The sequence below is a fragment of the Lithobates pipiens genome, unplaced genomic scaffold (assembly GCF_037356315.1).
Source record: "Lithobates pipiens isolate NorthernLeopardFrog02 unplaced genomic scaffold, aLitPip1_a1.2 Scaffold_28, whole genome shotgun sequence".
NCBI lineage: Eukaryota > Metazoa > Chordata > Amphibia > Anura > Ranidae > Lithobates > Lithobates pipiens.
In genome coordinates this window covers 154967906-154993546 of record NW_027507789.1, presented here as the reverse complement: position 1 = coordinate 154993546, position 25641 = coordinate 154967906, and the positions used below count along the sequence as shown (strand labels likewise).

Here is a 25641-nt window from a genome sequence, read left to right as displayed (position 1 = left end):
GCAAACTCACTCCAGAAGTTCAGCGAGGATCTCTGAATGATCCAATGTTGTCCTAAATGACTGATGGTGATAAATAGAATCCACCTGTGTGTAATCAAGTCTCTGTATAAATGCACCTGCTCTGTGATAGTCTCAGGGTTCTGTTGAAAGCGCAGAGAGCATCATGAAGACCAAGGAACACACCAGGCAGGTCCGTAATACTGTTGTGGAGAAGTTTAAAGCCGGATTTGGATACAAAAAGATTTCCCAAGCTTTAAACATCCCAAGGAGCACTGTGCAAGCGATCATTTTGAAATGGAAGGAGTATCAGACCACTGCAAACCTACCAAGACCTGGCCGTCCCGCTAAACTTTCAGCTCAGACAAGGAGAAGACTGATCAGAGATGCAGCCAAGAGGCCCATGATCACTCTGGATGAACTGCAGAGAACTACAGCTGAGGTGGGAGAGTCTGTTAATAGGACAACAATCAGTCATACACTGCGCAAATCTGGCCTTTATGGAAGAGTGGCAAGAAGAAAGCCATTTCTCAAAGATATCCATAAAAAGTCTCGTCTAAAGTTTGCCACAAGCCACCTGGGAGACACACCAAACATGTGGAAGAAGGTGCTCTGGTCAGATGAAACCAAATCTGCCCACAATACAAAACGATATGTTTGGCGTAAAAGCAACACAGCTCATCACCCTCAACACCCCATCCCCACTGTCAAACATGGTGGTGGCAGCATCATGGTTTGGGCCTGCTTTTCTTCAGCAGGGACAGGGAAGATGGTTAAAATTGAGGGGAAGATGGATGCAGCCAAATACAGGACCATTCTGGATGAAAACCTGTTGGAGTCTGCAAAAGACCTGAAACTGGGACGGAGATTTATCTTCCAACAAGACAATGATCCCAAACATACAGCAAAATCTACAAAGGAATGGTTCACAAATAAACGTATCCAGGTGTTAGAATGGCCAAGTCAAAGTCCAGACCTGAATCCAATCGAGAATCTGTGGAAAGAGCTGAAAACTGCTGTTCACAAACGCTCTCCATCCAACCTCACTGAGCTCGAGCTGTTTTGCAAGGAAGAATGGGCAAGAATTTCAGTCTCTCGATGTGCAAAACTGATAGAGACATACCCCAAGCGACTTGCAGCTGTAATCGCAGCAAAAGGTGGCTCTACAAAGTATTAACGCAAGGGGGCTGAATAATTTTGCACGCCCCACTTTTCATTTTTTTATTCGTTAAAAAAGTTTAAAATATCCAATAGATTTCGTTCCACTTCACAATTGTGTCCCACTTGTTGGTGATTCTTCACAAAAAATAACATTTTTATATCTTTATGTTTGAAGCCTGAAATGTGGCAAAAGGTTGAAAAGTTAAAGGGGGCCGAATAGTTTCGCAAGGCACTGTATTACACATTGATAATATATATAGCAACGTGAATATGGGGATATACACAACAAACACAAATGTTGGGAGCAGAAATGGAAACCAGCTGTAAGGAAAAGTCCAGAGCTCTGTCAGACAGAGAGAACGTCAATCGCGTTTTTTAAAACAAAATGCAGATCTTTGCAGATCTTCAGGGTCAGAGGGCTTAGGGGTTCAAGATCTGTAGCTTATATCCCAAATGTTTATGCTCCACCCATAAAGACAAAGAACATAACTCAAAAATGAAAAGAGCTATGTCCGTCAGAGCAGCGCACAAGCAACAGAGAACATGAATGACATCAGCCAGGGGTCTGTATATTGTGAGATGGTCGTATTATATAACTTAGTGGTATAACTCTATATAGACCGTAGCTATAGAGGAGAGGTAGAATGGTACTTTCCCCTAGAGCTCTACCCTGCCAGACACCACCAGCCACATCATTTTGACTCCAACTTTAAGATCCATAAGGCACATCCAGATATCTGGCTGATGGATACAACCATCTTTAAACCTTGATGTTCTGGACGGTTTAATAACTTTTGATATACACTCTCTATCAACCGGACCTGCATCAAGGGGAAAGTGCTATTCTACAGCTTTAAACAGCACTACAGAGAAAAATCATTTGGGGGGTACTTATTTCAGATGATTGAAAAATTAACAAAGTGTGGCCAGGCAGTGGGAAAATCAAATGGAATTCTAGGGTGCATCACTAGAGGGATCACCAGCAGGAAGATGAAGGTCCTGATTCTCCATTATAGATCTGTAGTTATCACTAGATGGGCCACCAGCAGGAGGATGGAGGTCCTGATTCTCCATTATAGATCTGTAGTTATCACTAGATGGGTCGCCAGCAGGAGGATGGAGGTCCTGATTCTCCATTATAGATCTGTAGTTATCACTAGATGCGTCACCAGCAGAGGGATTGAGGTCCTGATTCTCCATTATAGATCTGTAGTTATCACTAGATGCGTCACCAGCAGGAGGATGGAGGTCCTGATTCTCCATTATAGATCTGTAGTTATCACTAGATGGGTTACCAGCAGGAGGATGGAGGTCCTGATTCTCCATTATAGATCTGTAGTTATCACTAGATGCGTCACCAGCAGAGGGATTGAGGTCCTGATTCTCCATTATAGATCTGTAGTTATCACTAGATGCATCACCAGCAGGAGGATGGAGGTCCTGATTTTCCATTATAGATCTGTAGTTATCACTAGATGGGTTACCAGCAGGAGGATGGAGGTCCTGATTCTCCATTATAGATCTGTAGTTATCACTAGATGCGTCACCAGCAGAGGGATTGAGGTCCTGATTCTCCATTATAGATCTGTAGTTATCACTAGATGCATCACCAGCAGGAGGATGGAGGTCCTGATTTTCCATTATAGATCTGTAGTTATCACTAGATGGGTTACCAGCAGGAGGATGGAGGTCCCGATTCTCCATTATAGATCTGTAGTTATCACTAGATGCGTCACCAGCAGAGGGATTGAGGTCCTGATTCTCCATTATAGATCTGTAGTTATCACTAGATGCGTCACCAGCAGGAGGATGGAGGTCCTGATTCTCCATTATAGATCTGTAGTTATCACTAGATGCGTCACCAGCAGAGGGATTGAGGTCCTGATTCTCCATTATAGATCTGTAGTTATCACTAGATGGGTCACCAGCAGGAGGATGGAGGTCCTGATTCTCCATTATAGATCTGTAGTTATCACTAGATGCGTCACCAGCAGGAGGATGGAGGTCCTGATTCCTCTATATAGGTGTATAGTTAGACCACATTTAGAATACTGTGTCCAGTTCTGGAGATCTCCCTTACAAAAACATAAACCGTATTTTTTGTTCCATAAGAAAAAAAATGGGGGGGAAATTCCTGTGCATTTCTTATGGAGCGAATACTGAACAAGACCACGCCACCATGTTGGAATACTGGGCGGCCATCTGCCACGTGCGCCGGGCGATCCTGTCACCTGTAACTCTGCTTTGCCTGTCATGGACAGAAAACAGAGCAGGCCGAATGGAGTGTGTCCATGGCTCCGGCTGCTCTGTCGGATGTGATGACGTCCTCGCCAGGCAGGTAAGGCTACATTGTATGACACAGGTCAGGCTGAGGCTGCATTGTATGACACAGATCAGGCTGCATTGTATGGCACGGGTCAGGCTGCATTTAAGTGGCACTGGTCAGGCTGCATTTCATGCGCACTGGTAAATATTTTAAAATACCCCTAATATATTTTGCATAATAGGCAGTGAAATTGAGAATTTGAAAAAAAAAATGCAGTTTTAGCTTGTTGAGATCTAAACAAACTATGGTAACGTTATAACCTATCCAATTCCTTTTTAGGGCACATCACAGTTGACTCAATGCTGCACATACTACGGGATAAGGAGAGTGGCATCTGTATGGATTCTGGTGGATTCCGCACTACAGGCAGTATGATATCTATTCTACCCCAGTCTCAATTACCATGCATCCATCTGATCACTGGCACACCGGATCCATCCAAGTAAGAGACCACCTCTACCAAAAAATGTCACCCACAGAAGTCGCCTTTGAAACTGCAAGCCACAATTTACTCTAAGTACTAAAGATGCAGACATAAAAACATCTGACATTATATGTTAAAATCAACTTTTCCTGGATGTTGAGCTTGGTGAAGCATTTTCCAGCAGTACTCGCCTTTATTGTATGATTACTTCTTTTACCTGCACAATACAGGGTCTCCGATGCCTGTGTGCCTAGTAGAATCATGTGATTGAATCTGTTAAACATCCATTCTTAAGTCACATCTGATAGTTTGGTCTCAGCATGTATAGCTACTTTAAATTTATAATAATTGCCCTGCAAGTGCAACTAAAGGAAACCTTGCTTGGGGAAAAACTCAGTGGCACTAACACAGCCCCCAACCATGACTACCCTCTGTATTTACCTTGGATGCCGGCGGTGAGAGCGTAGCGGGCTCGGGGAAAGCTGCTCCGGTGTCCTCTCCTGGAGCAGCTTCCGCGGTAGCTCCTCCTCCCGGTGCTAGACATCCAATAGAATTGCCTGACGTTTTCTCCAATCAGGAAACAGGCTTCATACCTGCTTCCCGATTGGCTGGGAGGAGGATCAGTGGTGCAACAGCGAATTTTCATTCGCTGTTGCAACACACCTGGGTGGGCTACAGACGCAATGCTCTGCGTCCTGAGTCCACCCTATTTTAAAACCTATTAGAGCCTATGGCTCTAATCAGGTTCTTCATAAACAAACCCGGCTGCTCTAATTCATATGCCCGGTGACCCGAAAAGGGCTGTACACATGAATAGGGGGCGGTAGCGGCGGCTATGCATGAATCTATCCATTGCATAAATGGGGTAGAGAGGAGGGGGGGGGGGCGGCGCTCGGGTGCCCCTAATGGACGGGCTACCCTGCCTGTGTTAGCTGGCCTTCCCCAGATAGACAGTGCAGAAGGGGAGGATCTGTGCATACAGAATAAAACAACCTTTTTACACAATGCAGAGGATTAACCCCTTAAGTTACACAGTGAGTATAACATTTACAGACTGATTTTTACTGTTGTGGGTTTAGTAATACTTTAAATCCCTTTTGATCACTGATTGTATATTACCACCTTCCTATGTTTGGCACAGGTCGGTGTTCAAGCCGTTTGTGTTTGGCACACACGCTACACAAGTACCCTGGTTGCTGTCCCCTGTATTTGGTGAAAAAGACCCTCTCAGGCAGATTCCTCGGTTTAAAACCCAAGTGGACAGAAGACATGAACTTTACAAGCACCACCAGAAGGCACTGGAGGCCTGTAAGGGCAACGAGGTATGATGGAGGCCACTAAGTAATTGGGACAGGCTGATAATGGGGAGTGGTGGCTAAAATTGGCCATAATAAAAATAATGGGCAGTCCTGCTAGCTTAAGCATGTGGATGGTCTGCTCCTTAACAGACTCTCATACAAATGTAAATGCAACTGATATAAAAAAAACACATTATTGCAGCTTTTTAAATATTAAACTATTAATATAAATGAATACATTGATTTTTTTTTTTTTAAATGCAAGCAGTGTAAGTACTTGAATTTGACCTGATGTTAGCCTCTGAGTCCCTGTACTGGCTACAGTGTGAGACAAACAAGCAGTACAAGTAGTCAATCAGATCATGTGCTCACAAAAAAAAAGCATGCTGATGGGAGGAGAAAGCAAGAGGCCCAGGCGATTTTTATTTTTTTTATTTATCCCCCGATCTCATGCTTTCCAGCCAGGAGGAGAGATGCTGGGGCTTATTGACCCTGCATCTCTCCATAAAGAGGACCTGTCACGAACGATTCCTATTACAAGGGATGTTTACATTAATAGGAATAAAAGTGATCTAAAAACATATGTAAACGCTGTTCAAACCACACATCTGAGGTGTCGCCGCATGCGTTAGAGAACGAGAAACAATTCTAGCACTAGACTTCCTCTGTAACTCTAAACATGTAACCTGTAAAAAAAATAAAAAAAAAGTTAAAACTTTGCCTATGGAGATTTTTAAGTACCGAGGTTTGGCGTCATTCCATGAGTGTGCACAATTTTAAAGCATGACACGTTGGGTATCTATTTATTCGGTGTAACATCACCTTTCACGTTATACAAAAAAATTGCGTTTGAAAAATTGTTGTGCAAATACCATGCGAGATAAAAAGTTGCAACGACCGTCTTTTTATTCCCTAGGGTGTCTGCTAAAAAAATATATAATGTTTGGGGGTTCTGAGTAATTTTCTAGCAAAAAAATGAATATTTTTACATGTAGAAGAGGAGTGCCAGAATAGGCCCAGTATGGAATTGGTTAAAAACAGTTACGTTTCCCGGAATGCCGGGAATGCTGTCACATTTGCTCATGCTCACAACAAAACTGTCAAACCATCTAATGACTGGTGTCGTAACTGATCACATGTGCAACATCATGGCAGTTGCAGATAAAACAGAGGCCAAGATGGCCGCTTCCTTGGCTGTAAAGGGTTTAGTTCAGTTTTAATGAGCAGAAGGCATCATCTGGCACCTAAGTATACAAAACTTATATTTTCATTTAGGGTGTTATGTCTTTTACTTTAACCACTCAAATCCCAGGTGCCATTTTAAGGCACAGTTATTTGTTCCAGCTAGGGTGAACATGTGTCCCGGATTGCCCGAGACTTTCCCGCAATTGGCAGCTCTGTCCCGGAATGAAACTGATGCAGTCGTTTGCGATTCTGCACTGATCGATTGCCAATGATGTCATCTCAGTGGCGTAGCATGGAGGGGGTGGAGGGCAGCTGGTACTGTCTCACCCCGGGAGCAGCAATATTACTGTGCTGCTGTTGCTGCCACTGCCGTGCCATCCCAAGTCAAGTGTGCTGTACCAAGTACTTCCTCTGCTTCGGCCCCCTATACCTCAGATGAGACATATTGCAGGCATTGCTCTCCGCAGCACTTTCCCCCCCGGCCAGGGACTCCTGTTGTCCAGCATGTCCCTCGTGATCCCTCAGGTGTGGGTGGCCGGGTGTGTGAGTGTGAGAATGGCAGAGGGAGAGGGGCAGTGCTCAATGCAGAGCATACAGCAGCTGTTGGTGGAGCTCCTGGCCAGCGAGGGATACCGAGGAGCGGCGGTGTGGTGGGAGTCGGGACTCTAGAACAGTACCCAGTGCTGGGGAGAGACCTCATCCAATGGAGGACATAGAGAGGTGAGCAGAATCCACTGATTGACATTGTAAATTTGTGGGAGGAGTAGGGGAGTAGTGCAGGAAGTAGGAATCCGGTAGGTCGGTGTAGCGGACAGGTAGGTCAGTGTAGTGGACAGGTATGTCACGAAGAAGGGAGGAGCTAACCTGGATGATGTCACTCACTGCCATCAACCTGCAATCGACACTCTGTGTATTACTATACACTTTTTTGAATCAAGAAGATTTCATGTGTGTGCGTATTTGTGTTGATAAACTAATACAAACGGCGAGCACTTAGGGTTCGTTCACACAGGGGAAACTCAGATCCGACTTCAGGTCGTCCCTAGTCGCCTCAGGTTGGACAACATGTAAAAATCAATGTAAGTGAATGAGAGCCGTCTTAATGCACGCTACTGAAGTCGCTCCGACTTCAGAAAAGGTTCCTGTACTACTTCAATCCGACTTGTAGGCGACTGGTACCCATTGATTTCTTTTTTTTTTCAAATATAAATTTTTATTACTTTTCAAACAATGCCCAACATGGGCATAAACATATAATACAACATAGAAGTGGGATACAAAAGAAAAGGGGAGGGAGGGAAAAGGGGAACCAACATCAAACCTATTACCGAGTTCACAGGAGGGACAGGGTCATAAAAAACATTGTGCATGGCTCATCCATAACATCTCCAATACCGAAACGTGTTTGGGAGCCTAAATCCCTTCAGTTCCCCCATCTCCGGCTCTCATCAGAACCTCGATACCCCGGTAGAGACCCAGTACCAAGGCAGAGACCATTAAGAATAGGGGAAGGGGTCCTGACAGGGAAGACTAAGAGAGGGAGGAGAGGGGGGTGAGGTGAGGGGGGGGAAAGGAGAGGGATGGGGAAGAAGAGGGGGGGGGAAAAAGAGGGAGGGGAGAGGTGAAGGGGGAAGGGAGGGGGGGGATTTCTGGTTGATTCAGGACTGCCCTACCCCCCCATGCAGTATCTATCGCCGAACATATTACAAGGTTCTCAAAAGTACCCCTTCGGGCGAGAAAATAAATTGGTGCCAGGGTGCCCATGTTTTCCTAAATCTTTCCTGCTGTTGCCTCCCCGTAAGCACCAGGTCCTCCAGTCTACTAATCTCCTCCACCTTACGAACCCAGGACGCCACCGATGGAGGGGCCTCGCTTTTCCAGTGGAGCGGTATACATGCTCTTGCGGCATTCACCAATGGACATACAATGGATTTTTTGTACTTTTTAATGGACATGGCGTTCATGTGCAGGAGGAAAAAGGCCGGGTCATTGGGGACATTATACTCCGTAAATTTTTGAGTAACGGTCCTCACAGTGGACCAAAAGTAAGACAACTTCGAGCATGCCCAAAATACATGCAACAAAGTGCCCTGTTCCAGTCCGCATCTCCAACAAAGCGCAGAGGTGGTCGGATAGAAAGAATGCAAAACCTGTGGAGTTAAGTACCATCTCGTCAGGATTTTGTAGTTCGTTTCCTGTATAGTAGTACAGATGGTAGATTTCAGGGCCAATGCTACAATGTTGTGAATCTGGGTCGGAGTAAACGTACAGTTCAAGTCCCTCTCCCATTTTGTCATGAAGGTCAAGTGAGCATTATCCCCGGGTGTGATAAGGAGATTATACATTGTGGACAACGTTCTTGGAAGCACCCCGTTACCAGAGCAACATTCCTCAAAGGCAGTCAACGGTCCATCAAATCGGAGGGGGAATGAAAGGGTTCGAAGAAAGTGTCTAAGTTGGACAGCAGTCCAGAATGCTAATTTATAAGGTCCCGATGTATTACAGAGCACCTCTATGGACGGCCAATCCCCATCTATCCGGAAACATCGTGCTTGTGTGCGCCCGCTACTGGACATAACCTGCAGAAGATGGGGGTCCATCCCAGGGGAGAATTGTGGGTTCCCCATAATAGGAAATAGCGGGGAGTTAGGCGTGGAAAGCAACCCCTTTGAGCAAATCTGTGACCCCACCCGTAGCGTCGTCCCTATCAAGGGATGCCTCTTCATGTAGGCTGGGAGGTGTCTATAACACCAGGTAGCCCCTGTTAATGGCACCCGGACCAGGGCCTGCTCCAACCGGATCCAAAGCTTCAGATCCCGGTGCCTGCACCAGTCTACAATTCTACCGAGGTGTACCGCCTGATAGTATTTCTTTACATCAGGAACGGCAAGGCCGCCGAAGGGTTTGGGCATGGAGAGTAAATTCCGGGCCAATCTCTGCTTCCTATATGCCCAAATAAAGCCAGTAAATAAACCGTGAACCTGTCGAAAATATGATGTGGGTACCGAAATAGGGAGTGCCTGCAGCAAATATAAAAATTTGGGCAGGATGCACATCTTAAGCAGGTTACACCTGCCAAACCATGAATGAAGGCCTTTGTTCCAGGATTCCAAAAGAGTCCTGGTTCTGATCAGTAGGGGAGGGAAATTAAGTTTAAAGACGTGATTTAGATTTGCCGGGACAAAAGTCCCCAGATACGACAGTGCCGTGGGCGTCCATTTAAAATTAAAGCTGGACCGAAGCCCCTGTATGGTTGCTTGCGACAGTGCCACTCCCATGGCTTCTGATTTAGTGTAGTTAATCTTTAGATTAGAGACTTGCCCGTATTCCTCGAATTCCCGGAGGAGATTCGGGAGGGATATCGCTGGATTGGAGAGGGAGAAAAGCAAGTCATCCGCATACGCAGAGACCTTGAAGTGAGCATCACCCACAACTATGCCTTGGATATCGGGGTTATTCCTAACTCTACATAAAAAGGGCTCCAAGGAAAGGGCAAAAAGAAGCGGCGACAACGGGCAGCCCTGCCTGGTTCCATTTTTAATCAGCAGGGGCTCCGATAGTATCCCGTTCACCTTAATTTGTGCCGTCGGAGTAGCATATAATTGGGCTATACACCTAAGCATTTTCTCACCTAAGCCTATGTGGTGGAGGACAGTGGACATATACTCCCAGTTAACCCTGTCGAAGGCTTTTTCAGCGTCTGTATTAAGGAAAATAGAAGGAATAGGACCCTGGTTCGCAACGTGGATCAGATTCAATACCTTGATTGTACTGTCTCTGGCTTCCCTCGTGGGAATGAAGCCCACCTGATCCTGATGGACTAGGGACTGCACATGTCTGGCCAATCGTGTTGCTATTATCTTGGTAAATAATTTAAGATCCGTATTTAACAGTGAGATGGGTCTGTAGCTACTACAGGCCAAGGGGTCTTTGCCTTCTTTAGGGATGACCGTAATATGAGCCCGAGTAGTATCAGTGACAAAGGTGGCCGTGTTCCCTATGTCATTAAAAAAGGTCACCATACGAGGGCTAAGGATGGGGAATAACGTCTTATAATACGGGAGGGTGAAGCCATCCGGTCCAGGCGCCCTCCCAGGTTTAGCCGTGTTAAGCACCGACTCCAACTCCTCAGGGGTTATCGGGGCCTCTAACTCAGCTACACTGTCAGGTGATAGTTTGGGAGTCTGACTAGAACTCACATACGCCTCCATCAGAGGTCGTCCTCCCGGGAGGGGTGGTAGATTGTAAAGGGTATTGTAGAAGTTTTTGAATGCAGCCGCTATCTGGTGCGGGAGGCCGACATCCACATTCGCTTCCGACCTGATTCGAGGGACATAGGTCTGTGTCTTGGTGTCTCGGACCGCCCGCGCCAGACTGCGCCCGCACTTATTACCCGATTCATAAGCCATAAGTCTGCATTTTTGTAACGCCGCCTTGGCTTTGTAGCCAAGGAGGTCATTGACCTGGCTTCGAATAGAGGAAAGTTCAGCCTCCACGGATGGATCCAGGGAGACCTTGTGTTTTGACTCCAGAACCTGGAGTTTGGCCAGAAGTGAGTCCAACTGTTTCCCAGTCTCTTTTTTGATGCGCGAGCCGTGTTTAATCAGGACACCCCGAATAACCGTTTTGTGTGCTTCCCACACCACCCCCGGGGAGGAGTCAGCCGTCGTGTTCGTCTGAAAGTAAAGAGTAAGCTCCCTAGTCACCTCTTCCAGTATCTCAGGTCGCTGTAGTAAGCTGTCATTAAGACGCCAAAAACGTGTCCGTCGGGAAGAAGTGGCAGACAGCTTGTAAGTCAGCATAATGGGGGCATGATCCGACCATGTCTTTTGACCTATAGAGGAGGCCCTGACCGCATGTAATTGGCTATGTGGTATAAGAAAATAATCAATTCTTGTGTAAATTTTGTGAGGCGGAGAGTAGAAGGTATAGTCCCTGTCACCCGGATGCTGTAAACGCCAGATATCGACTAATTGTGACTCATGGAGACACGCGATGATACGCTTACGGGCACTAATAGATAAGGAGGACGAGCCCGCCGAGGTATCCACGTGGGGGGCCAGGGGTACATTCCAGTCTCCACCCAGGATCAGTTGACCCACCTGGAAGGCAATCAGCTTGGTCAAAAGACGCCGCACAAACACGTCCTGGCCCTCGTTAGGGGCGTAGACATTCGCTAGTGTCACCCGTGCACCTCCCACCAGTCCTTTAAGAAAGACATAACGTCCTTCCAGGTCTATCTCGGAATCCGTGAGAGTCCAAGGTACATTACAGGAGATAAGAATAGAGGCACCACGAGATTTAGTTTTATTAGTGGAGTGGTACATCAAAGGAAAGAATCTATTCTTGAGGACCGGTAATCGATCCTCTTTAAAGTGAGTTTCTTGGATATAAGCTATATCAATTTTCGCCCTTTTTAGGTCATGCATTAACATACGGCGTTTCTCCGGGGTGTTAAGCCCTTTCGCGTTTAAGGAGTATAGTGACAGGCTGTCCATCCTCAACCAGAAGGGAAAAGAGACCGGGAAGGAAAAGAAGGGAGGGGGGGAAGAGGGAGGGGAGAGAAGAGAAGGGGGGGGTTAAGAGTGGGAAAGGGAAAGACTCACAGTAGGGTGTCCCTTAAGTCTAAAAAAGAGAAAGAAAGAGAAAAAAAAAAAAAAAAAAAAAAGGGGGGAATGCTGTCAAGAAAGGTATAGGAAGGAAAGGATAGGGCAGCAAGGGACACGATGGGGTTAATAAAAAAAAAAAAAAAAAAAAAAAAAAACCCCCTAAAGACAAGCCAAATGCTTGCGTGGCACGTCCCTACCAAAAATGGCCGAGAACGTGCCGGCCTATGTGGGGAAGCGACCTGGAACAGCCAAGGAGTATGAGCCCTCGACTCCCCCCGACCTCACTGAACCCGGGGAGCTGTACGAGCGTGGGTCGTCAACAGCCACACACTCCCCCCATCCCACCCCCCCCACCCCAAAAGGGGTCAACGGGGGGTGGGAGGGGAGGGCACACACCAAGAGCCGCCGCGAAGTCCATGCCCCCGAAACAGCCAGCCCCATCCCCTATAAAAGGGGGGGCACGTGGCCCCGGGGTTAATCGCATCAGGGCCAACCGAGGCAACGTCCCCGGTCTCCTCTCAATCCCCCAGCGGGTAGGGGAGGCGGGCCACATGTAGCAGTGTGGCAGGTATCAGGTGCAAAGCACCCTTATGTACACCCGCCACTCCGCCCAATAGGGCATATGGCCCGGCAACAATTCCCCCCAGTCATATAAATCACAGCATGCAGCATGCCCCAGGTGTGTATAGGTATATAACCAGAGCCCCCAGAAATTCATGCAAGCAAGATTAAAACAGAAAAATCAAACATAACATAAGAGCAAAAGGAATGCAACCCTAACAGCCAGGCGGCCATGGTAGCATCAGCAACATAACATCAGCGTCCCCCACCAACCGGGGGGTCGGGTGCACTACCCCAGCCAGAACAGGGGGGAGAAGAGCATGGGTGACCCTCTCCCCACCATCCCAGGAGGGCAGCATCCCCACCCCGGGTACCCCGGGTATCCCACACAAACAGGAAAAGAGTCAAGGCGACCCCTCAGAGGAATCGCAAAACCAGCATCCGGAGCGGCACCTCAGTCACATGTAGTCCGGCAGGCCCCCGAAGCGCCGGAGGCGTGAAGGATAACATCCCGCATTCATGGAGGGCCCCCATAGGGCAGTGCCCGGGGCCAAAAGAAATAATTGGAAAAAGAAAATGCACAACAAAATAAAATAACATGAAACAAGGGGAGGGGGGGGGGGATGGACAAGAAGGGAACCCAACCCAACCTCCCGGGAACCCATTGATTTCAATGAAGGTCGCCTCCAAGTCGCATCTCCGTCTATACGGAGGCGACTCTCACAGAGGATGCTGGGACATCATCCAGTGATGTCCCTATGTAAGTCGCCGCACGCCGCGTGTTCTGTCATAGTGAGCGGAGACAGCGACGAGGCAACATCTCCAGAAGAGAAGAACAGAAGACGGCGGCGACAGAAGACCGGGCCACTGCTTGTAAAAGAGCTAGAAGAAGGCGCGGTGGCCCGGCATGAAGAACTGAAGAGGGGGACAAGACCCCCAAAGTCGGAAGAAGAGGGCTTCTGTTCTTCTCTTCTGGAGATGTTGCCCCCCCTTCCCCAAGGCCCCCCCCATGTTGAGGGCGCGCAGCCTGGTACGGCTCAGGAGGGGGGGGGAGCGCTCGCTCGTCCCCATCCCCTTTCCTGGCCGGCCGGGTAGCGTGCTCGGATAAGGGTCTGGAATGGATCTGGGGGGATCCCCACGCCATTTTCCGGCGTAGGGGGTTACCCTTAAAATCCATACCAGACCTAAGGGCCTGGTATGCTCTCGGTATGCTCTCTTTTTTTAATAAATTTGGCGTGGAGTTTCCCCTTGAGAGCTCATTTTCTGATTGGCTGCAGCAAAAGTCGCTTGGCCTGGGGCAACATAAAGTGGTGTTGTAAGTCGCCCCAAGTCGTGTTCAGGTCGTGTCCAAGTTGCCTCCAAAAGTCGTGTTGAAAGTCGTGTTGCCCCTGTGTGAACGGACCCTTAGTATACTTTGTTTACCCGTATGTTCTGGAATATATCTGAGTATCAAGACCCGCTGCTGGCAGTCATACATTCCCCAAGGTGGGACAAGTGCTTTTGACCTTCTGTTGATTCAGGGGTCCACCTTTGGATGTGAACAAGCATTTCTTATGGTGGTGGAGGGCGCTGTCACCTAGTAAGGATACCAGATTTTCCTTCACCCGTGTGTATACTTGTGCTGCTGTCTGGGCTCTGTGGTTCTATTGTGTACTGCCTCATTTGGGCTTTTATATGGTTTTATATTTGTGTGTGTTTTTAAGTGTTAGATACTAGTTTTCTGCCTTTTTTCTTGTATGGCTATTTGGAGGGATGTGAAATTACCTTTAGTGTTCAGCTGGGAACATATATTATTCATACCTTCCTAATGTATGTTTGCACTGACAATATTCTTTTATCATTGAGATCAGTGTAGGGGTCAGGTAGGTCAGTGTAAAGCTCAGTGTATGAATGAGGTAGGTTAGTGTAGTGGTCAGTATAGGAATGGTAGGTAAGTGTAGTAATCGGGTAGGTCTGTTTAAGGGTAAGTGTAGGAATCGGGTAGGTTAATGTAAGGGTCATTGTAGTGGACAGTGGACCTTTTATAGTATAAAGTATGTTTGTTTTTTTGTTTTTTTTTGTTATTTTTAATATGCAACTTTAGTAATAAAAAGCGTTTGTTTCATGTTTTTATGTTAGCCTAACATTGAAATAACAATTACATTCTTTGAATATAAGTGGTCGCCTGCAGCTGCTATGTTAGGCTAACATGCATGAAACGGATGCTTTTTCTATCTAAGGCACTAAATTTGCATATAAACCCTGCTGCACTCTCAAGCCTGACCACCCGCCATCTGCTGTGTAAGCCAAGTGACATTTCTTAAATAGGTAAGGGGTGGGGCCACCCAGTGATTTCATATCACATGGTGGCACCGCCCCCTTGTGATATCACCGATCAATGCATGCTGAGGGTGTGTCCCTGAATGGCACTTTGGAAATGTGGTCACCCTAGTTCCAGTAGCATTTAAAATGGGATTTGGATAGGCAGGTTCTGGAGGGGTCCTGTCAGTGACAGCCAGGATCAGCCAACTCCTGGGCTTCCAATGCTGCTACAGAGAACTTCTGCAAAAATATTCCTGTCCCACATTAATATCCAGATTCAAACGGATACATTAAATGTTTTGGATGACATTTGACATTTGCTGCGTCATTCGAAATTTTAGTACATGCAAACCTGACTTGATCTTATCTAAAAGCAGAGCTTTACCCATAACTAATTTAGCAAGAAACAACATTCCACATTAATAATTCTGCTACCAAACTGAGTGTATGCTGTAAATTGTCTCCAGCATTACTCCTGTTTCTTCTTGCTGGAGGCTGCCATTTTGTTGAAGCCCAGAGCCCCTGAACAGCAGTATATCATAAAGCATAAAAACTCATCGATTTTTAAAATAAAGTTACATTTCTGGAATTGCTCTGTCACATTTGCTTGTGCTTTCAACCAAACCGTCAAAACCATCAAATGGTTGGTGTTAACTGATCACACGTTCAGCACCATGGCAGTTACAGATCAAGCAAAAGCAGTTTTCGGCCTCTACCAACTCAGTGGTGCCTAAAAATGCCTAAGAATGGAGAGCAACTGAGCATGTGTGGAATAGCGTATTACTGGATTTTAAACAGCGTAGACCCTTAATTTTAATGTTTTACATAGATATACCTGCAAAACGGGCCAGTCTGAAGTGATCTACTTTTCAGACTAAAGTTCCACTTTAACCACTTCAATACCAGGCACTTAAACACCTTCCTGCCCAGACCAATTTTGAGCTTTCAGCGCTGTCGCACTTTGAGTGACAATTGCGCGGTCATGCTACACTGTACCCAAATGAAATTTTTATCATTTTTTTCCCACAAATAGAGCTTTCTTTTGGTGGTATATGATCACCTCTGCGGTTTTTATTTTTTGCTAAACAAATAAAAAAATACCGAAAATTTTGAAAAAAAAAATGTTTTTTTTTGTTTCAGTTTCAAAACTTTGTAAATAAGTACGTTTTCTCCTTCACTGATGGGCACTGATGGGCAATGATAAGGCGGCACTGATGGGCACCGATGAGGTGGCACTGATGAGGTGGCATTGATGGACACTGATATGTGGCACTGATAGGCGGCACTGATGGGTGGCACCGATGGGCGACACGGATGGGCACTGATAGGTGGCACAAATTGGCACTGATAGCTGGCACGGATTGGCATGGATGGGCGGCACGGATGGGCATGGGTAGGCGGCACGGATGGGCACTGATAGGCGGCACAGATGGGAACTGATAGGTGGCATTGTATTCTAATATACTGTACTAATGGATGCCAATCAGTGCCAAACAATAATGCATGTCAATCAGTGATGCCCATTGTGGGTACTGATTGGCATCCATGATGGGCACTGACTGGCATCCATTGTGGCACTGACTGGAATCCCTGGTGGTCTAGGGTGGCATACCTTGTCCTGGGCATCCCTGGTGGTCTGGTGGCATCCCTGGTGGTCCAGTGAGGGCATCCTCGGGGGGCTGTGCTGATAATCGATCAGCACAGACCCCCCCTGTCAGAGGAGCAGCCGATCAACTCTCCTCTACTCGCGTCTGACAGAGGCGAGTGAGGAAAAGCCGATCACCGGATTGGACACGGCTGATCACGTGGTACAGAGTCTCTGTCAGGAGACTCTTTACCGAGATCGTAGTTGCGGGGTGTCAGACTGACACCCCGCAACAACGATCGCCGCGATGCACGCTCCCCGGTGGCGCGCAGCGGCTCAAAATCCTGATCACGTCATATGACGTCCGGTCAGGATTATGAAACCACTTTGCCACCGTCATTTTGTTATAGGGCGGGCGGCAAGTGGTTAATGTTATGCTAAAAATGTACCCAATTCTTTTTTTCTAAATGCGTTACAAAATGGCAACAAAAAAAGGGGGGGAAAAAGCTCCCTTGAATTAAAACACAAGCTTCCACTTGGAATGTTACCATTCTATAACGGGACCTAGATGGACTTTTTCTACCTAATTATGTTACATATAAATCTCATTTATTTTATGCTTTTGATCAAAAGCATTTGATTATATTTTAGTGCAAGTATAGGAGGATGCGCAAATTACAGAAAAGCTGTGTTTAGAGAAGTTACCAGGAAATGTTTTCCCTATTTCTTAAATTTTTTGCAAAATTAAAACCATGGGGAAAAAAATATATGCATCCAAATGAAAGCCCTTAACTGTCTCCAAAAACTGGATGTACAGTATGTTAGGGCAAACTTTAAATGTTAAAGTCCTAAAGTGCGGGAGCAAGCTATCTCTGAGGGGGGGGGGGGGGAGAATGCTCTAGTACTCCATGAAATTCCTCCATGTGGTGGAAAACCAAGCTTTTAAAGAAAATATAATATAAAGAATAACTCTGTCAGGCCTTTATTACAAGCAGCGTTTTCATACTCCCCAGCAGCCTACTAATTGCAAGACAAACATATTACTTGCACTGAGGCTAGAGATTTTGTTTTATCGCCTTAAAATTAGTAAGAGGCTAAAATCTGTGCAATATAAGAGGGGTTGAAATTAAAGCGCCATGCCACTGCTAAGAGGTCCAGATACAACTTTATTCCATTAAAGGTCAGGGGTACAGATCAAGAAATGGCCAATGAGTTTTTGGGAGTCTACATGCCCCCTTCATCAGAGCTAGAAAGAACATAATAAGATTATCATGTCAAGAGAATAATATGGGAGCTGAAAGAAAAAAAAAATGATGATAATAATACTAATAATAATCATTATTATTATTATTAAAATTTTACATTGGGGATGAGATTTTAACCAAATAAAAAAAAACTCTTGAAACTGGTATGTGTATAAATTGAACCTCCATTATGCAATCTGATTGTACAGTCGTAAAAGGAAAAAAAGAAATGAAAACAAAATAATAATAATAATGATGATATTACTGACTGTATTTGTTAAAATTAATACATTCTTGGCATTAAATTGATATAAAGGGAATAGATACATGTATTCAATATAATAATAATAGTACAATAATACTAATAATGATGAGATTACTACCAACAATAATAGTCATAATGACTATTGTTAAAATAATACATTCTTGACATTAAATTGATAAAAGGAACATAAAATACACACATTTATTCCTTTTACATCAATTTAATGCCAAGAATGTATTATTTTAACAATAGTCATTATGACTGTTATTGTTGGTAGTAATATCATCATTATTAATAATGTTATTAGTATTATTATTATGCCATTATTTAAAAAAAAAATTATTTCGGTTACGACTGTACAATCAGATGTATGGTTCAATTTATACACACACCAGTTTCGAGAGTTTATTTTTTTTCTCCTCCTCCTTTTTTTTTTTTTTTTTTTTTTATTGGGGTAACATCTCATCCACAACGTATCATTTTAACCACTTTCAGACTGGACCATTTTGCTGACTTAAGACCAGACCACTTTTTGCGATTCGGCACTGCATCACTTTAACTGACAATTGCGCGGTCGTGCGACGTGGCTCCCAAACAAAATTGACGTCCTTTTTTCACACAAATAGAGATTTCTTTTGGTGGTATTTGATCACCCTTATGGTTTTTATTGTTTGCGCTATAAACAAAAAAAGAGCAACAATTTTGAAAAAACGCATTATTTTTTACTTTTTGCTATAATAAATATCCCCCAAAAATATATAAAAAAACATTTTTTTCCTCAGTTTAGGCCGATACGTATTCTTCTACATATTTTTGGTAAAAAAAATTAGCAATAAGCGATTGATTGGTTTGTGCAAAATTTATAGCGTTTACAAAATAGGGGATAGTTTTATGGCATTTTTATTAATAATTTTTTTTTTTTTTTTACTAGTAATGGCGGCAATCAGCAATTTTTATTGTGACTGCGACATGGCGGACACATCAGACATTTTTGACACATTTTTGGGACCATTGTCGTTTATACAGCAATCAGTGCTATACAAATGCAGTGATTACTGTATAAATGACACTGGCAGTGAAGGGGTTAACCAGAGGGTGGCAGTGTATGGGGTTAAGTGTGTCCTAGGGGCGTGTTACTAACTGACGGGGGCATGGGCGTGTTTTAGTGAACACCGATCTCTGCTCCAATCACAGGGAGCAGAGATCAATGTCACTTGTTGCTAGGCAGAACGGGGAGATGCTGTTTACTTCCACATCTCCCCGTTCAGCCTCCCTGTGAGATGTTCGCAGGGTATCCCCGCAGTGATCGAGTCCGCGGGACCCACGACTGGACTCAGGGGGATCCCGACCGGCACGCACGTGATGGCACGGCGGCAATTTGAAATGGACGCACCTGTATGCCAATTTGCCTACCCGTGCCATTCTGCCGACATACATCGTCATGCGCCGGTCGGGAAGTGGTTAATAATAGTGATGATGATTATTAGTATTATCATTTTCTTTCCCTTTCTTTCAGCACCCATATTCTTATTTTTGTGCTCATGTTCTCTTTATGTAATTATATTTACACTCATTACTATTGACGGTTTGGTTTTAATTATGACCCCGTGGAGGGGAGATTGTATTGATTTCAGAATGACATGATAATCTTCTTATGTTCTTTCTAGCCCTGATGAAGGGGCCCATGTAGTCCCCTCGAAACACGTTGGCTATTTCTTGATCTGTACTCCTGACCTTTATTGGAATAAAGTTGTATCTGGACCTCTTAGCAGTGGCATGGTGTTTACATTTCAACCCTTCTCATATTACACCACAAGCCAAAGAGACTGTGGAGATCATCTGGGGTCTAGAAGCCACCTGCTCAGGAACCAGATGTCAGAAACCATGAAATCAGGCCAAGACAGACGTACAGTTAAAACACACGTGTTTAATAATGAAGGTAAAAAGAACAAACGTAGTCAAAACATAGCCAAAGTTCAGTAACCGGAATGGATAGTCAGCCAAGCCAGAAGTCAGTGATCAATGTAGTGGAACAGCAAGCAGGATCTGGAGCCAGAAGGGATGTCAGCAAAGCCAGTGTTGAACAGGATCGCATGAGATAGTTTCTGTGATGTTGGCAAAAGCAGAGATCCACTGAGCTGAACAACTTTATGGCCCGTATACATGATCTGAATATCGTACGAAAACGGTCCGAGGAAGGATTGTACGATTTTCAGATCATGTGTACACTACTTACGACAGCCAAAACGACCGTTTATCCAATCTTATTCGATCGGGCATGCACGATCATTTTCCTCGTACAATTCCTGATCGTACGATTTTCGGTTAGTCGGTATAGCTTTCTTCCGAAAATTCAATACAGATACATAACGCATGACATCACTTCCGATTTTTTATTTTATTTTTTTCTGTCGTACGAGAATTTTCATGAGTTTATTTAGCTATTCAATTTCTACTTGCGACTATTAGGCCCGGTTCACACCGCTGCGGGGGGAGATCCGGATGTGATTCGCACAGCAAATCACATCCGATCTCCGTAGCGATGCGAGTTCAGCCATACAGATAGTATGGCTGAATTCGCAGCGCTCCCGCAGCAAACTCGCACGGGACCCTTTTTTGGGTCCGCAACAGAATCGGATCGCATGGGGGTTCACACCATGCGATCCGATTCCTGTGCGAGTCGGCAGATCGCACTGCGATATGCCGACGGATCTGGGGGTGTCATTAACATAACATTGACACTCCCAGCCGTCCGCATAGGGCAGTGTGAACTGCCGGCGGGAGGTGTGCGATGCGGGTAAACGCCGCGGATTCGCGGCGTTCCCGCATCGCTATAGTGTGAACCCGGCCTTAAGCGGAAACGGTCGTACGATCGTGTGTACGGGCCATAAGTAGGCAGGACTGATGAGCAGGATATCAACAGCTGAGTAACTGTGGAGAGATAGTTGCTGGCAATTAGCCGACAGCTGAGTGGCCAGTTCTGAGAAGGAAGGGCTGAGCCCAGCCCTGACAACAGATCTTTTACACCAACAATAATACCTTAAGATAACAATAGCAGTAAAGTAAACCTATGGGTCCAATACTAGCTTTCCACCTACCTCTGTACAATGGCCACTTCTTTTAGACATTTTTGAAAAACGTGTTTACCTCAATGGCTGCCTGCTATGTGTTTTTGCCTAATTACAATTAACCAATAGGACAATAATGAATGGGTGCAGCACACCAGTCATTCATCGGTGTCCTTGGATGGTGAGCGGAGACGGGTATCTACAGTAGGCACCCTTGGCATTCACAGCAAGTGATAGAAATGCAGATGTGGGGGGTATAAGACTATCTTTGGGGTGTTTGAATTACATTTATGCAGAGTTTGTGTAATGCCGCAAGTTATAAAGACTTTCATATTTTTGTTCTAATATAAGCCTTATTTATGTGGACAGGAGGCTCTAGAGACGCTACAGAAGAAACAAAGAGAAATGGAGAAAGAGAATTTATTGGTGGTCAGTAACTTCCTCAATGAAACCAAGAGCCCAGATCTTCTGGAATTATTTGACCTATTTCGTCTCAGCGTGGAGAAAGAGATTGCATTATACAAAGAGTTCAACCGCTAACGGTTTATGAACCATGCCTGCTGCCAGCGCATTACTGCGCCACCTAACACCATTCTTCAAATTAATGGCAGCCATAATAAATGTTTTCAATAAACTTGTTGTTACAGCAATCCATAAATACAACCTGCTCTGGCAAGCATGGTGTTTCATGTTCCTTTCTTTTACCATGCAGATATGTACTTTGAGAAAAAAAAATGCAGTCTATACAGAGACCAACCAGTCTACAATTTCTTTGAGGAGACAGCCCGTTTCTGATTTGGAGCGCTCATGGCTGATCTACCCGGAGCGGCTTCCTTCTCTGAGATGTGCCGTGTTATTTTCTGAGTAGTCTGTCTTTCCTTCGGGTTACAAGAGGTTGTACCTCGTGTTATTTCTGCAAAACGCCTACTCGTTTGCTGAAATTTTGTTTGCGTTTTAGATGCTGGTGCTGTTTTAATTAAGTTAGTTCTTTTTTCAGTTGAAACTCCAGCACTAGCAGGGGCTGCTGTCTGTTTCTTAAATACAACTTTCCCAACCTTAGGGAGATCTTTGGTCTTATTCTCAAGTAGAGAGGCAGCCTGATGGTCCTTGTTAGGTTTAGCGGTGTTCTTAGTTTGCAGAGAGGTTTTGTCCTGTGAGTCTATATTAAGACGAGAGGTTCCAGGCAGTTCAGCACTGCACAACTGCTGGGATGAAACAAAGGATTGGCCATCTCTGTTCTCATTCAGTTCTGCCAGGCGATCCTCGTGTTCTCTTAGTACCCTCTGCCTCCTCTGATGAGACCTTTGCAGCATGTCCTGAGTCAGAGATGAGAGACTGTCTGGGAAGAGAATTAACGTGTTAAAAGTGGAAATGTCCATTAGGAACCTAAGTTCTATTTTCCTATAGATTTTGATATATTTGAACTAGTGGTGGCTGGTAGTCAAAAAAATTTTTGTTCGTTTTTGGGGGGGGCGGGGGGGGGCGCTTGCGCAGCACACAGACCCGACCCCCTCACTCGCACAGTGGCGATCCACTCGCACTACACTAATCCCGCCACCCCAGGGCTTTATGGCCGCCGATCCTCACGCTACCACCACCCCTCCATGTGTGATCCATGGCCTCTACCTTATACAGGTGAGAGGTGCGGGAAGGAAGGTGGCGGTGCAATCCAGGGTAAGGCTCTAGGGGAGACTGCTGCTGCTGGGGCCGATTTGTCTCTTCCCGGCCGAACAGGAGGTGGGTCCTGAGAATCCGGGTCCTGAAAAGACTGGCTGGCCAATCAGGTCTCAGGAGCCGCTTTTTGATTGGCTGAGAGGAAAAGCAGGAAGACACTGCGAATATTATTTCACTAATGTCACACAAGTGGCACAAGAGCACTGAGCCTCGAGCCAACCCTTTTTGGAGGCCAATGCTAATGGCCCCTAATGGATGGTCTGCCAATGATTTGACTGAGCCAGTGGAACCTGAGATGCCAAGAGCACAGGACTCAGTTTTCCCTGGATCAGCCGGTTTGGTAGGCTGCATATGCAAGATCCAAAATCAAGGATTTGCATATTCACTTTACAAACCAATAACACAGGACTTTTAAATACAGAAAGTTGTCATTTAAAGTGGTTTTACAGGCAGATTTTTTTTTACCTTTTAATGTAATAAGATAAAAAAACATTGTGTGCAGCAGCCCCCACAATACCTGAGCTCCCTCTTGATCCAGCGAGGGATCAGAGGGAGATTAACAGTTACTTTGTGTTTCTTCTACTTGCGAATAATCGCACCAACTGTTGTCACTAGGGATGAGACGAACACCCCCCCCGCACCAGAACAAGCAAACAGACAAAAAATTTGTGCGAACACCGTTAAAGTCTATGGGACATGGACGTGAAAAATCAAGTGATCTTTTTATATGCATGTTATTGCCATTAAAAGTGTTTGGGGACCCGAGTCATGCCCCAGGGGACATGTATTAATGGAAAAAGTTTTTAAAACTGCAGTTTTTTCAGAAGCAGTGATTTTCATAATACTCAAAGTGGAACAATCAAAATGAAATATTCCTTTAAATATCGTGCCTTGAGGGTCTCCTTAGACTGCCTGTAAAGTAGTGCCTCTTTCCCATGTTTATAACAGTACCGCAGCAAAATGACATTTCTAAAGTAAAAAATGTCATTTAAAACTGCTCGTGGGTCCCAGCAATATACATTAAAAAAAAATCATTGAAAAAAAAAAGTCTGGTATGGATTTTAAGGGGAACCCATCACCAAATGTAAAAAAAAAAAAAAAGGTGTGATGGTCCCCCCACAATCCACACCAGACCCTTATCTGAGCATGTAACCTGGCAGGGCGCAGGAAAAGAGGGAGGGGACAAGAGAGCACCCCCCCTCCTGAACCGTACCAGGCCACATTCCCTCAACATAGGGAGGGTGCTTTTGGGTCCCCCCCCAAAACACCTTGTCCCCATGTTAATGGGGACAAGGGCCTCATGCCGACAACCCTGACTGGTGGTTGTCTGGGTCTGCGGGCGGGGGGCTTATCGGAATCTGGAAGCCCCCTTTAACAAGGGGCCCCCCCAGATCCCAGCCCCACTCCTATGTGAATGGGTATGGGACACATTGTACCCCTTACCCATTCACCAAAAAAAAAAAAAAAAGTAAAAACCGCAGACAGTTTTTCACAATTTCTTTATTAAAAAAAAAGTGTCCCGCGATGTAAATCCATGTCAATCACTGCACCGACGTTCCAGAGATAAAAAAAAAAAGGAAGCTTCGCCTCCATGGGAGGTGTCCCGCCGATTGCAGCCTTTTCAAGCTGACAGCTGTTATAAATGGGTGACCCCCCCCCCCCCCCCACCCCCATTTGACGTCAAAATATCACAGTCCCGCTAAAAATCACTGCCATTTACTAGTAAAAATAAAATAAAATAATAATAAAAATGGCATAAATCTATCCCCTATTTTGTAGACACTATAACTTTTGTGCAAACCAATCAATATACGCTTATTACAATTTTTTTTACCAAAAACATGTAGAAGAATAGATATTGGCCTAAACTGAAGAAAAAAATAATTTTTTATATATTTTTTGGGCATATTTATTATAGCAAATTTTTTAAATGTTGCATTTTTTGTTTATAGCGCAAAAAATAAAGATAAAGCAATGCAGTGCCGTATTGCAAAACAAACAAAAAAAAGAGTGACAATTTAAAAATGAATATACATTTTTTGCTTTCTGCTATAAAACATATCCAGTAAAAAATTGAAAAAAAAAATTTAATTTCTTCATCGATTTAGGCCAATATGTATTCTGCTACATATTTTTGGTAAACAAATCCAAATAAGCGTATATATTTATTGGTTTGCGCAAAAGTTATAGAGTCTACAAACTATGGGATATTTTTCTGTTATTTTTATTTTTCTTACTAGTAATGGAGGCGATCAGTGATTTTTAGTGGGACTGCCACATTGCGGTGGACAAATCTGACACTAAGTAGTGATGCCTTTTTTGGGGACCAGTGACACTAATACACTAATACAGTGATCAGTGCTAAAAATATGCACTGTTATTGTACAAATGACACTGGCAGGAAAGGGGTTAACATCAGGGGCGATCAAACGGTTAAGTGATGGTGAACCTTGGCACCCCAGATGTTTTGGAACTGCATTTCCCATGATGCTCTATTGCACAAGATCTCTATTTTTTTTCCCCTGTCAAAACGGCGATCTGCCTTGTTTACAAAGGCAGATTGCCGTTCTGCCTCTCTGGGGAACAATTACGGATGGCCGGTGGACATTGGTTGCTGGTTAACCCCCCCCCCCCCCCCCCCGGCAATCAGTGTGCATGCGCCCCCAGAGGCTACTGCACAAAGCAATGTACAGGGTCGCCTTGCCATAGTAAATGTGCGGAAGGTGGTCTGGAAGTGGTTAATTGGAACCAAGGTGGCGACATCTTTTTTACTCCTTACCTGGTGTTCTGTCAAAACAGCCAACTCGTCATGTACCGTATTGTATACGCTGCCTGTGTTCTGTGAATACAGCCAATTAGTCAAAATCTCCAATTACAGCTGCTGAAGAGTCACCAGAATTGACATGGTTGGAGATTTTGATGAGTTAGCTCTTTTGACAGAAC

General features: G+C 45.0%; 2 protein-coding genes across 5 annotated transcripts in view; one reads left to right on the top strand and one right to left on the bottom strand.

Moving 5' to 3' along the window:
• SCRN2 (secernin 2) overlaps window positions 1–21703 on the top strand; it is a 113131-nt gene extending 91428 nt beyond the window's left edge. For all 4 annotated transcript variants that reach the window (XM_077459729.1, XM_077459727.1, XM_077459730.1 and 1 more), the window contains 3 exons: window positions 3764–3926; window positions 5050–5230; window positions 21394–21703. In XM_077459729.1, coding sequence (XP_077315855.1) covers window positions 3764–3926; window positions 5050–5230; window positions 21394–21564 — 515 coding nt within the window. In that variant the 3' untranslated portion in view covers window positions 21565–21703. The remainder of the gene's footprint in view (window positions 1–3763; window positions 3927–5049; window positions 5231–21393) is intronic.
• Window positions 21429–25641, bottom strand: part of LRRC46 (leucine rich repeat containing 46) — a 28568-nt gene continuing 24355 nt past the window's right edge. Inside the window, exon 8 of the mRNA XM_077459731.1 lies at window positions 21429–22363. Coding sequence (XP_077315857.1) covers window positions 21786–22363 — 578 coding nt within the window. The 3' untranslated portion in view covers window positions 21429–21785. The remainder of the gene's footprint in view (window positions 22364–25641) is intronic.